We start from the raw sequence: 12336 nt of genomic DNA on the forward strand, positions 1-12336 counted from the left end.
GTTTGAAGTTTAAATTAGCTTAAAGTTTTCATTAGTTTAAAGTTTAAAGTAGTTTAAAGTTAAAAAGTTGTTGGGGGTTTTCTAGTGGGTTGCTAAGGTGTTCTGGGTGGTTGCTAGGCGGTTGCTAGGGTGTTCTGGGTGGTTGCTATGGTGTTGCTAGGCGGTTGCTAAGGTATTTTGGCTGGTTGCCTGGGTGTTCGGGGTGGTTGCTAGGGTATTCTGGTTGGTTGCTAGGGTGTTGCTAAGCGGTTGCTAGGGTATTTTGGGTGGTTGCTATGGTGTTGCTAGGCGGTTGCTAAGGTATTTTGGGTGGTTGCTAGGGTGTTGCTAGGCGGTTGCTAGGGTATTCTGGTTGGTTGCTATGGTGTTGCTAGGTGGTTGCTAGGGTATTCTGGTTGGTTGCTAGGCGGTTGCTAGGGTGTTCTGGGTGGTTGCTAGGGTGTTGCTAAGCGGTTGCTAGGGTATTTTGGGTGGTTGCTAGGGTGTTGCTAGGTGGTTGCTAAGGTATTTTGGGTGGTTGCTAGGGTGTTGCTAGGCGGTTGCTAGGGTGTTCTGGGTGGTTGCTATGCTGTTGCTAGGTGGTTGCTAGGGTATTCTGGTTGGTTGCTAGGCAGTTGCTAGGGTGTTGCTAAGCGGTTGCTAAGGTATTTTGGGTGGTTGCTATGGTGTTGCTAGGCGGTTGCTAAGGTATTTTGGCTGGTTGCTAGGGTGTTCGGGGTGGTTGCTATGGTGTTGCTAGGTGGTTGCTAAGGTATTTTGGGTGGTTGCTAGGGTGTTGCTAGGCGGTTGCTAAGGTACTTTGTGTGGTTGCTAGGGTGTTGCTAGGTGGTTGCTAAGGTACTTTGTGTGGTTGCTAGGGTGTTGCTAGGCGGTTGCTAAGGTACTTTGTGTGGTTGCTAGGGTGTTCTGGGTGGTTGCTAGGCGGTTGCTAGGGTGTTCTGGGTGGTTGCTAGGTTGTTGCTAGGATGTTTTGGGTGGTTGCTATGGTGTTGCTAGGCGGTTGCTAGGGCATTCGGGGCGGTTGCTAAGGTATTTTGGGTGGTTTCTATGATGTTACTAGGTGGTAGGTAGTTGTCACAGATGGTTACTATGGAGTTTTTATAGAGTTCTTAGAATGATTTAGCACTTAACTAATCGCTATTAGCATGTAGCTATTCACTGCTAGCATGTGTAGCATGTTGGAAGTGCTGTTTGCTAGCATGAGTCAAAAGAGCCAAACCTCATCTCTGTACGATGTTCTGATACAGAGATATAGGTCTTGCAAAACGGTTGCTAGGGTACTCAAGTTTGGTTGCTATAGAGTTGCTTGGGAGCTGGAAGCTTTAAACTTAAGAAGTTTAAAGTGGTTTGAAGTTTAAAGTAGTTTACAAGTAAGGAGTTTTGAGTTTACAAGTTTAAATGAGTTTAGAGTTTAAGTTTAAATGAGTTTAGAGTGTGTGTGTGTGTGTGTGTGTGTGTGTGTGTGTGTGTGTGTGTGTGTGTGTGTGTGTGTTCACACACACACACACACACACACACACACACACACTCAGAGTTTATGAGTTTAGAGTTTATAAGTGTATAAATTGATGAGTTTATAAGTGTAAGAGTTTTTGAGTTTAGAGTTTATACGTTTTAAATGAGTTTAGAGTTTATAAGTTTAAATGAGTTTAAGAGTTCAGAGTTTATTAATTTATGAGTTTTAGAGTTCATAAGTCTATGAATTCATGAGTTTATAAGTTAATTAGTTTATAAGTGTATGAGTTTAGAGTGCATTAGTTTAAATTAGTCTCAATGGCTCATATAGTATATAGAATGGCAGTTTGGTTTAGTCTTCAAGGTGTTTAGATTTAAATTTTTGTCGGTTTGAATTTTTTAGAACTCCCAATGTAAGTCAATGGGAGTTTTTGAATGAGTTTTTTCGAGTTTTGATCGTCATTTTTAGGAAAACCGTAAGTCCGATCAGTCTGAAAAGATATAGCACACCGAGTCAGATCAGTTTGAGTGTCTGTGCCGAGTTTGGAGTATGTGGAGTTAAAGCTCTAGGAGGAGTTTGAGTTGTAAATTTTTACGCTCAGAAGAATAATAATAATAATAATAACTAGATTAAAAAGTTCGTCGAGACAAACTTTAAGTTGGCTTGAGAAAGCCGGACCAGAAAGTTTGAAGAAGTTTGAAGTTTAAATGAGTTTAAAGTTTAAAGTAGTTTGAAGTTTAAAATAGTTTGAAGTTTAAAGTAGTTTAAAGTTTAAATTAGTTTAAAGTATTTTGAAGTTTAATTTAGTTTAAAGTTAAAAGTAGTTTGAAGTTTAATTTAGTTTAAATTAATTAGGGTGTTCTGGGTGGTTGATATGGTGTTGCTAGGCGGTTGCTAGGGTGTTCTGGGTGGTTGCTATGGTGTTGCTAGGCGGTTGCTAAGGTATTCTGAGTGGTTGCTAGGCGGTTGCTAGGGTGTTCTGAGTGGTTGCTATGGTGTTGCTAGGCGGTTGCTAGGGTATTCTGGGTGGTTGCTAGGCAGTTGCTAGGGTGTTCTGGGTGGTTGCTATGCTGTTGCTTGGCGGTTGCTAGGGTATTCTGGGTGGTTGCTAGGCGGTTGTTAGGGTGTTTTGGGTGGTTGCTATGCTGTTGCTAGGGTGTTCTGGGTGGTTGCTATGGTGTTGCTAAGCGGTTGCTAGGGTTTTCTGGGTGGTTGCTAGGGTGTTGCTAGGCGGTTGCTAGGGTGTTTTGGTGGTTGCTATGGTGTTGCTAGGCGGTTGCTAGGGTGTTCTGGGTGGTTGCTATGATGTTGCTAGGCGGTTGCTAGGGTGTTTTTGTGGTTGCTATGGTGTTGCTAGGCGGTTGCTAGGGTATTATGGGTGGTTGCTAGGGTGTTGCTAGGTGGTTGCTAGGGTGTTCTGGGCGGTTGCTATGGTGTTACTAGGTGATTGGTAGTTGTCACATATGGTTACTATGGGGTTTTTATAGAGTTCTTAGCATGATCTTGGCATGATTTAGCATTTAACTAATCGCTATTAGCATGTAGCTATTCACTGCTAGCATGTGTAGCATGTTGGAAGTGCTGTTTGCTAGCATGAGTCAAAAGAGCCAAACCTCATCTCTATACGATGTTCTGATACAGAGATATAGGTCTTGCAAAACGGTTGCTAGGGTACTCAAGTTTGGTTGCTATGGAGTTGCTTGGGAGCTGGAAGCTTTAAACTTAAGAAGTTTAAAGTGGTTTGAAGGTTAAAGTAGTTTACGAGTTTTTGAGTTTTGAGTTTATAAGTTTAAATGAGTTTAGAGTTTAAAGTGTGTGTGTGTGTGTGTGTGTTCACACACACACACACACACACACACACACACGCACACTCAGAGTTTATAAGTTTAGTGTTTATAAGTGTATAAATGGATGAGTTTATAAGTGTACAAGTTTTTGAGTTTAGTTTATAAGTTTAAATGAGTTTAGAGTTTATAAGTTTTAATGAGTTTAGAGTTTATAAATTTAAATGAGTTTAAGAGTTCAGAGTTTATTAATTTATGAGTTTTAGAGTTCATAAGTCTATGAATTCATTAGTTTATAAGTTAATTAGTTTATAAGTGTATGAGTTTAGAGTTTATTAGTTTAAATGAGTCTCAATGGCTCATATAGTATATAGAACGGCAGTTTGGTTTAGTCTTCAAGGTGTTTAGATTTAAATTTTTGTCGGTTTGAATTTTTTAGAACTCCCCAATGTAAGTCAATGGAGTTTTTGAATGAGTTTTTTCGAGTTTTGATCGTCATTTTTAGGAAAACCGTAAGTCCGATCAGTCTGAAAAGATATAGCACACTAAGTCAGAACAGTTTGAGTGTCTGAGCCGAGTTTGGAGTATGTAGAGTTAAAGCTCTAGGAGGAGTTTGAGTCAGATTTTTTTCCGCTCAGAAGAAGAAGAATAATAATAATAAGTTTAAGTACAATATCAGTAAGTTGGCTCTCTCAAGCCAACTTAATAATAAGTTTAAATAGGATTTCAATATGTTGGCTCTCTCAAGCCAACTTAATAATAAGTTTAAATAGGATTTCAGTAAGTTGGCTCTCTCAAGCCAACTTAATAATAAGTTTAAATAGGATTTCAGTAAGTTGGCTCTCTCAAGCCAACTTAATAATAAAAATCAGTACAATTACAATAGGGTTTCAGCACTTCGTGCTTGAACCCCTAATAAAAATCCTTACAATTACAATAGGGTTTCAGCACTCCGTGCTTGAACCCCTAAAAATCAGTACAATTACAATAGGGTTTCAGCACTTCGTGCTTGAACCCCTAAAAATCACTACAATTACAATAGGGTTTCAGCATTTCATGCTTGAACCCCTAATAAAAATCAGGACAATTACAATAGGGTTTCAGCACTTCGTGCTTGAACCCCTAAAAATCAGGACAATTACAATAGGGTTTCAGCACTTCGTGCTTGAACCCCTAATAATAATAAATAATCCTACCGAAAACAATAGGGCCTTCGCCCTTTCAGGGCTTGGGCCCTAATAATAATAATAATAATAATAATAATCCTATCGAAAACAATAGGGCCTTCGCCCTTTCAGGGCTTGGGCCCTAATAATCCTTACGAAAACAATAGGGCCTTCGCCCTTTCAGGGCTTGGGCCCTAATAATAATAATAATAATAATAATAATAATCCTACCGAAAACAATAGGGCCTTCGCCCTTTCAGGGCTTGGGCCCTAATAACAAATAATCCTAACGAAAACAATAGGGCCTTCGCCCTTTCAGGGCTTGGGCCCTAATAATCCTAACGAAAACAATAGGGCCTTCGCCCTTTCAGGGCTTGGGCCCTAATAATAATCTTATTCTGGCCTCACTGAACTATTGGGTTCCTCCAGATGCTGGCTTTAACATAAGAGATCTTCCAGGAACCACTTAAATGTTAAAAGATCTTCCAATAACCCTTTTATCGCATTCAAGTTCCTCTATTTTCCCCCAAAGCACTTCGAGGTCTCATGGTAATGAAAAGGTGACTCCAGAACCTCTGAACTAAATACAAAGTGCTTAAAGTATCCCATAAGTTCCAGCAAGAACCTCAAAGATTGTCAATGCTCCTCCAGTAACCCTACTATAGGAGAAAGAGCTTTGAGGCTCTTATATTACATTTTGAAGTTCCTTGAGTATCCAACAGGATATTTGTTGAGGCTCCTTTAGTTTTTACAGTGCACTGCAGTAAGGCAGATATACAGAAAGTATGATTGTATGAAATGGCTGTTTTTCAGTAGTGTTCTATTTTTAAAAATCTGTGTAATTTTCCTGCAATAAAAAAAATAATAATAAAAAAAAAAAAACAGTACATGTTGACACAATGTGAATAAGTGTATATAATAGCACGTTTGAGCTGCTGTCACAGTGTTTTACTGATGTGTATGCAAGGTCGTCAGCTTTCACACAACCTGAAAGGTGATGTAATATAATTTGTTTACTATAAGCTGCAAGAGAAAAATACTTATATTTTTGAGCTTTAATTCCTGAAACTCTAAGGAACTTTAACTGATATTTAACTAAATGTTGTTGTATATTCTGTCACTTCCTGTAGGGAATATTCTCCAGGTCCAACTTCAGGTTGTCAAAGTGTTTTTTGCCAGAGGAGAGGAGCGTGTTAGCGCTTTACTGCATCAGCTGTCTGATCATTGCACTGATTACACTCATCCATCTAAAGATGTTCAGAAGATCACTGCACTTGACAAACAGCTTTCTAGCAAAGTACAAGACTTTGTAACATGCACAAGACAGCTTTGTGGCACTGAATTGTATCAGAAGAACAGCTCATGTTCACAGATGTTGCAATGTTTAGTATCATTGAGTTTCCTGGTTTGGATGTGCTCAGTGTCTTTTCTTTCTAATTTAAAATATTAAATAATTTTTTTGATGCACAATTAAAACTCTGAAGTAGTATGTTTTGTTGTTGTTGTTGTTGTTTCTACTTTGCATTGGTCCAAACTGAAGTTACACTGTCAAAACTCTTCATAGTCAGCGAAACAGAAGTCTACAACACTGCTGTCAATTTTTCATGTTCACACAAAAATGCATTCAATGACCACATCTCCAAAAATCCATGAACACTTTTGTCATTCATACTCCACCACCTGTAAAATACTTTACATTTGCACCACGTTTCAAATGCTTATAAACTGTTTTTCAAACTATTAAAAACACATTAAATTCTGTATAAAAAATAACAATTATATAAAGTAAGTATAAAAATAAGTAATTATATTGAAATGTATTGCAGAACATTTACAATATTCCAAAGATGGCTAATTGTAATTTCAGCTAAAAGGCTACACAGGTGTCAGAAATTTAAGGGTTTTTTTTTTGTGTTTTTTTTTTTTTGTTTGTTTTTTACAGCAAGAGAGTGGACCAGAACCCTGAATCATTATACTATGCATTTAAAAAAATAAATATTTTCAGCCCTGTGGCCTGTTTCAGAAAGGAGGTTAAGTGAAAACTCTGAGTATGTTAACCCTGAAATGAGGGAAACTCTTCTGTTTTCTGTGAAGTTTTCTGTTTCAGAATGGGAGGTATGTCAAACCTGAGAAAGCAGAGTAAGTCAAGCCCGTTTCTGAAAGAGAGGTAACTTATACTCAGAGTCAGTTACCATGGCAACTTACTCTGTGAACCTAACCTGGTCGGGAGCAGGTTTTCTTCGGTAAACCCAGAGTTTCTTTCGGTCTCCTCCCCTTTTTTAAAGAGGAAGTGGTGTTTAAACACCTCATTCATTCTTTAAGTACATTTTTATTAATAAAATTAATCTTTTATTAATATAAATAAAATATTGCTATTTTTACTGATGTTTTTTTTTTTTTTTTTTTTTAAATAAGATGAAGTCTAAACTCCTGGCAACTGAAAATACAGTAGTAGATTAGAGTTACATAATGTAGTTGTAAACAAATTCTACAGAATTCAACTGGCATTTACTGAGAATCACTGAACTGTGTTGATCTGTGCAACAGAAGTTGATGGACCGTCCTCCTGCTGTTCTTCCACACTCTTGGGGCGGGGGGAGAGATAAGAATACCCATTTATACTTAGATTTAAACTTATATTCTATAGGCTACTCCACATAAATATGTGAAAAAATCTGAATGTGTAGATTGTTTGATGTGTAGACACTGTAGGCCTCTCTGTGGCAGCAGAAACTCTTTATCCCCATCATCCTGTGAAGATGAGCGTTTGGTTGAGTACACTTTAAAACACTATTTGTCATAATGGTGTATTGAGTAGGTTACTTATGGGGTTCTGTTGGGACAGGCGGCTCCAACAGACAGATATTACCATCAGAATCTGTTGGGACCAACAAAAAACCCAACCCAAAGGAAAATAAATGGAAATATCAAAAATAGTCTATATAAAAAATAGCACATATGTAAACCTCTTACATTTTATGAAGGCCCTTGGATCTTCGGGAGTGACTGGCTCTGAAAGTCCCTCCAGGAATTCCCTCAGCCAAAAATGCTGCTGCACTGCTAGACACTGGATGCTATTTAGTTATTTAATATGTCAAATGTAAAGTCAGGTAGCCTACACCCATGATATGCTCAAGCCTTACTTGATTGAATTATGTTTTTATATTTAATTTTCAGCTGCTGCCATGTTCTTTTAATGCCTGCAGGATTGCACCTACATGAAAATTAAAATTAGGTTGAATTTTAGTTAATAGTTTAGTAGTTAATATTAAAGGTTCTTAGACTGTTCTTCCAGTTTCACCTCTGATATTATAACAGTTGGGTAAGTTACTTGTATTACTAACTACAAATGACATCTTCAACAATGTTGAAGAATGTAATTAGATTAATGTCTACTTATTACTAATTACTAAATCCCATATCAACCTCAACCATTTCAACAATACAAGGAGAGACAAGAAACTGCACTTTTAATGCTTTCAAATAAACAATATACAATTGCATTAATTATTCTTGAATTGACCAAAGTGTGTAGAGGGAAAAGGTTACATTAAAAATATACCTTTTAAAAATGTATGTTAAATATACAGAATTTTTCTATAGTCTAATGCAATTACATCAGATTTTACTTTAAATTACAGAAGAATTAAGAGTAGCTACTCCCTTTAATTAAATTACAGTATTTAGATTACTTGGTAATTAATTACACCCAACACTGTATAACTAATTAAAATGTAAAGGTGAGAAACGTGCAGACCTCTTTTTGTCTGGCGCTGTTGCCATGGTGACTCATAATATCTGTGCTCCATTGATAATGGCTTTTTATAGTTCTGGTGCACTCTCTTAACTCAGAGTAGGTCAACTCAGAGTTGATTGAACTAACTCATTTCAGCTGTTCTGTAACCGAAAACTCAAGAGTTTCCCATCTCAGGGTAAGTCAACTCAGAGTTCAAGTTTTAACTCAGAGTTGGTTGAACCTCCTTTCTGTTTCAGGATTTGTTGTTGTTGTTTGTATTATATGCCAAAGACATGCAAATGTGTTATTCATATTCTAATATGGCACTAATTTATGTGAAAAATCATTTAATAAACTTTAAAAGTTCATGTAATGCTCTGTTGTTAGTGGTGCTGTTTTTTTTTTTGTTTTTTTTTCAGTGTAAATTTGTTGAACAAGCTGTGTTTTGGTGGTTTGAGCAAGTTTTGGAAGTAAGATTAAATGCAGACTGTATGAAGAGCTTTGAAACAATGGCTTCAGTATTAGATGATTAGCAACTGGAAAAGAAAATACAGATTTTAGGAAAAAAAAAAAAATTGCTGCAGCCAACTTTTCAAGTGGTGATTATCACACGTTACTCAATTCAAAGGCAAACTCAGATTTCTTTTAGAGGTATTTTATTTGCAAAATTACATTTCTTCCCACATCTCCATTTTAAACAAAGACCAAGGTCTTCTAATGTGCCTCGTTATTAAAATAATCGTTAAGAAATGAAAAAGAATTGTTTTTATTATTATTTAGAATTTTTCTTTATTGTCACTCATAATTTAAATTTCTGAAATAAGAACATGTAAAAGCTGCAGAGTAAAGAGAATAAAGCCTATCTACCAGTGTTACAGCCATTCACAGCCTAAAGTTACGCCACACACTGTCCCTGCACTTCACCAGTTGAGAAGTGAACTGCAAGAGTACAGTCAAGGATCCAAATGAACAATTTATGGGACATTTTGCATGTACTCAAGTGCTTATAGTGTTTTAAATATGAGTAATCTAGGCAGTCTCTTGTGTTTAATATATTATAAATATTTCTCTCAAAAATTTGTTTATTAAAATAAGTTTATTTATTATTTGAATACACAAATTATATTTTTGGTGATTTGTCATGCATTTTCTGTACATTTGACATACAAATGCTGAAAAATATTACAATTTTGGGGTGCACTATTGTACTTTGACTTATGATAACTGTTCCACTGGTGAGTGAGAGAGACTGTATGGGCCCACTCAAGCTGTGAGGTTTACACTATCAGTGCTCACATTCACAATGCCAGCGCAGTCAGCATGCGCTCAGGACGGCCAGTAAGGAATCGCTAGTCTTACTTCCTCATTCCTTCTATATTATGTTTGTATATGCATATCTATGCATACAACCTCACTAAACATTCATAAATATGTATACATATAGGCACACATATTATTATGAATAATTGTACATATATATTTATAGAATATATGTTTTCACGTTTTTATAAATGTATATGTACACATAGGGTGCAGATGTACAGTACAATGTGGTATAGTATCTGCATGTGTATGCGCACACGCATGCAATCACACATATCTACACGCTTTCACCGGCACGACCCTGCGTACAGTCTGCAATCTAACCGGCTTCTAAAAATGTGCCCTTCCTGAAACAACAGGACAATATTTTGGAAATTTTGAAAATATTTCCAATGTTTTAAAGCTGAGTCCGTTTGACGAAAACAGAAATTTAAAGAAAGACTTTTAAGACATATTGAATTTGCAGTTTCTGAACAAAGTGGTTAATTTTGCATATTGTATACAATATTTTTTGCCAAATTTTTCTTCATTTTATAGTAAAAGACATTAAGTAGCTTTATAAACCAGAAAAAAACTCAGTCTACAGAGAGATTTCCCATCAGTACGCTGTGCTGCATGTAATATTTGACATCAAGCTGTACAGCGTTGTCCAATCACACATACTTCATCCTCATTTACAGGTACAGCCATACTTCAAAGGCACAAAGAGCTTCTACAAGTCAAAGTTGTCTTTCTTGTTGAAGTTATACAAAATAACATGTTGAAGTCCTGTACAAGATTGAGTGACCTTGCACATTTTTGTAGGATTAACAAAACAAACCCCCTGAAAATATATTGTTTTTCTGTTTATCTATATTTAGGACTACCTCCAAAATGGGGGCTGCCCATAGTAAAGGAGGCATCGGTTGGCCAGTGGCGGTTCTCCCAAGATGGACGCTTGCTGCCGCAAAAAATGCAAATCCCACAGGCCCCTGCTCCTACACTACGCTCTGTGCTCTGTAATTGGTTACAAACTCCTATCTAGCCCTGAAGTCCTTTCTGCACGCTTTGCAGAAAAAAGCAACAAAAAAGGCAATTAAAAATGAAACTAAACTAAAAAAAATGGTAAAAAAAAGGATAAATATAGAGGTGCTACATTGTGAATTTTGCCTCCTGCAAAATTAAACCCTTCATGTACCCCTTCACTCCTATGTCAAGTACTCCAATATCCCCTTCATTAGGTGGAGGGGAAAGGTCAAAGGTCAAACCACCCTGTCACGGGTTACCACAGGTTTTCATTACATCAGCTGGTTTAATCATATCTAATCTAACCTCATCTAAAGCCAGCCAATGCTGAAAAACAAAACAAAATATAAAGAAAGGAATGACCTGGGAGTGACACAAACACAAAATAGCACTAATTTCATCTTATACACACACATTCATATCATTCTTCCCCCTCTCACTTCAGATCTCATATATAGACTAAAATAAATTAAAAAAAAGGAAAGCAAAAAAGTGAAAAGCAGAAAAAGGAAAAAACATTACAACATTGTCACTCTTCAGTAGTTCAGCTCATGTGATGTGGGACTGGAGAAGTGTTGATTGGAGGAACAACCGATCCAGGCAGCCAATCACAAGAGTTCATACTGGCGGAGATGCATCCTCTGAATAATGTCACGACAGTCATTGAATACACGACGGATGTTTTCCGTGTCCACGGCACAGGTGAAGTGAGGATAGCAGTAGTGTTTGTCTGTGCCACTCGCTGTGCTGATTTTCTGTGGGTTCATGCAAACACACGTCATGTCAGGCAACAACTGATGTGTATGAGCTGTAGTATACTTTTTAACTTTATTGTTTAAAAGTTTACTACAGTTTGTACATATCTGTTATACCAACATTGATAGTGACTTAACATTATAGATAGTGAAAATAAAGAGACTAAAAACATAATTATTCATACCAAAAATTCATCTCGGATAAAAAACTTTGCCCTGGACACTTTCGGATCTTCTCCTGGGTCAGGTGTCGCTGTGCATATAAAGAAAACAGATTATTGTTTAATGCATGCAAGTCCATCGGAACAATTTGAAAAATCTCAGTCATAGGTGAGTTTCAAAGGGTTCATACACTTTTTCCAAAGTCAAATTAAAGGACTTTTCAACTATTTTCAAGATTTTCCAGCACCACACAGCTGTTGTAAATTGCATATTTACATAGACAAGTCAAATCAAGTCACCTTCATTTATATAGCGCTTTTTACAATAAAGATTGTTTCAAAGCAGCTTTACAGTGATAATAGGAAATTAATGGTACAAAGATTGTTTTGGCTGTACAGCAGCTCTGGAAGAAAGTCATATTCCAGTTTAAGTAAGTTTTTGATTGATTCATTTCGGTTGTAAAAATCATTAGTTATTAACTTTGGGGCCGCTTACACGCAGGGCCGTATTAAGACAGTGTGGTGCCCCTGGGCACTATACCTCAAAGCCCCATTTCAAGTTAATAATATAACAATTTACGAAAAATATTTTTTAAAGCTTTTTTAAAGCCCCTAGTGGTTGTGAATGGTTGGTGCCCCTGGGCACTGGCCCAAGTGCCCTTATGGATAATCCGGCTCTGCTTACACGACACCACCCTCAAACGAACACAGAAAACTTTTAATGTGTTCTGGACATTAATTTACACGACAACGGTGTTTGTTGCCTGAGAATGGAAACTTTGAAATAGGTTTTGAAAACGATACTGTTATCATCTCCGTGCAAACCTCAAAAACGTGAATCCGCGAAAACACTGACGGCATGCACACGCGTACTATGAGTTTAGTCTATAGGTATGCGCGTTTGAATGCTTATGTGCGCGGGCTCGTAGTCTTTCTTTACAAAGTGACAT

The 12336-nt window shown here is 37.0% G+C and overlaps 2 protein-coding genes across 7 annotated transcripts in view; one reads left to right on the forward strand and one right to left on the reverse strand.

The window, feature by feature from the left end:
- The window catches only part of mppe1 (metallophosphoesterase 1), a 198998-nt gene that overhangs the window by 177084 nt on the left and 9578 nt on the right, over nucleotides 1-12336 (forward strand). Inside the window, exon 9 of one of the 4 annotated variants that reach the window (XM_079863699.1) lies at nucleotides 10326-11226. The exons of 2 other annotated variants lie outside the window; for them this stretch is intronic. In XM_079863699.1, coding sequence (XP_079719825.1) covers nucleotides 10326-10355 — 30 coding nt within the window. In that variant the 3' untranslated portion in view covers nucleotides 10356-11226. Of the gene's footprint in view, nucleotides 1-5536; nucleotides 6179-10325; nucleotides 11227-12336 lie in introns of those variants that run through there. One more of the 4 variants, XM_079863697.1, reaches the window with a different exon arrangement.
- gnal (guanine nucleotide binding protein (G protein), alpha activating activity polypeptide, olfactory type) overlaps nucleotides 8718-12336 on the reverse strand; it is a 155774-nt gene continuing 152155 nt past the window's right edge. For all 3 annotated transcript variants that reach the window (XM_079863704.1, XM_079863703.1, XM_079863705.1), the window contains 2 exons: nucleotides 11411-11478; nucleotides 8718-11225 (listed from right to left, as the gene is read on the reverse strand). In XM_079863704.1, coding sequence (XP_079719830.1) covers nucleotides 11079-11225; nucleotides 11411-11478 — 215 coding nt within the window. In that variant the 3' untranslated portion in view covers nucleotides 8718-11078. The remainder of the gene's footprint in view (nucleotides 11226-11410; nucleotides 11479-12336) is intronic.

The sequence above is a fragment of the Squalius cephalus genome (genome assembly GCF_949319135.1).
Source record: "Squalius cephalus genome assembly, chromosome: 25".
In the NCBI taxonomy this organism is placed as follows: domain Eukaryota; kingdom Metazoa; phylum Chordata; class Actinopteri; order Cypriniformes; family Leuciscidae; genus Squalius; species Squalius cephalus.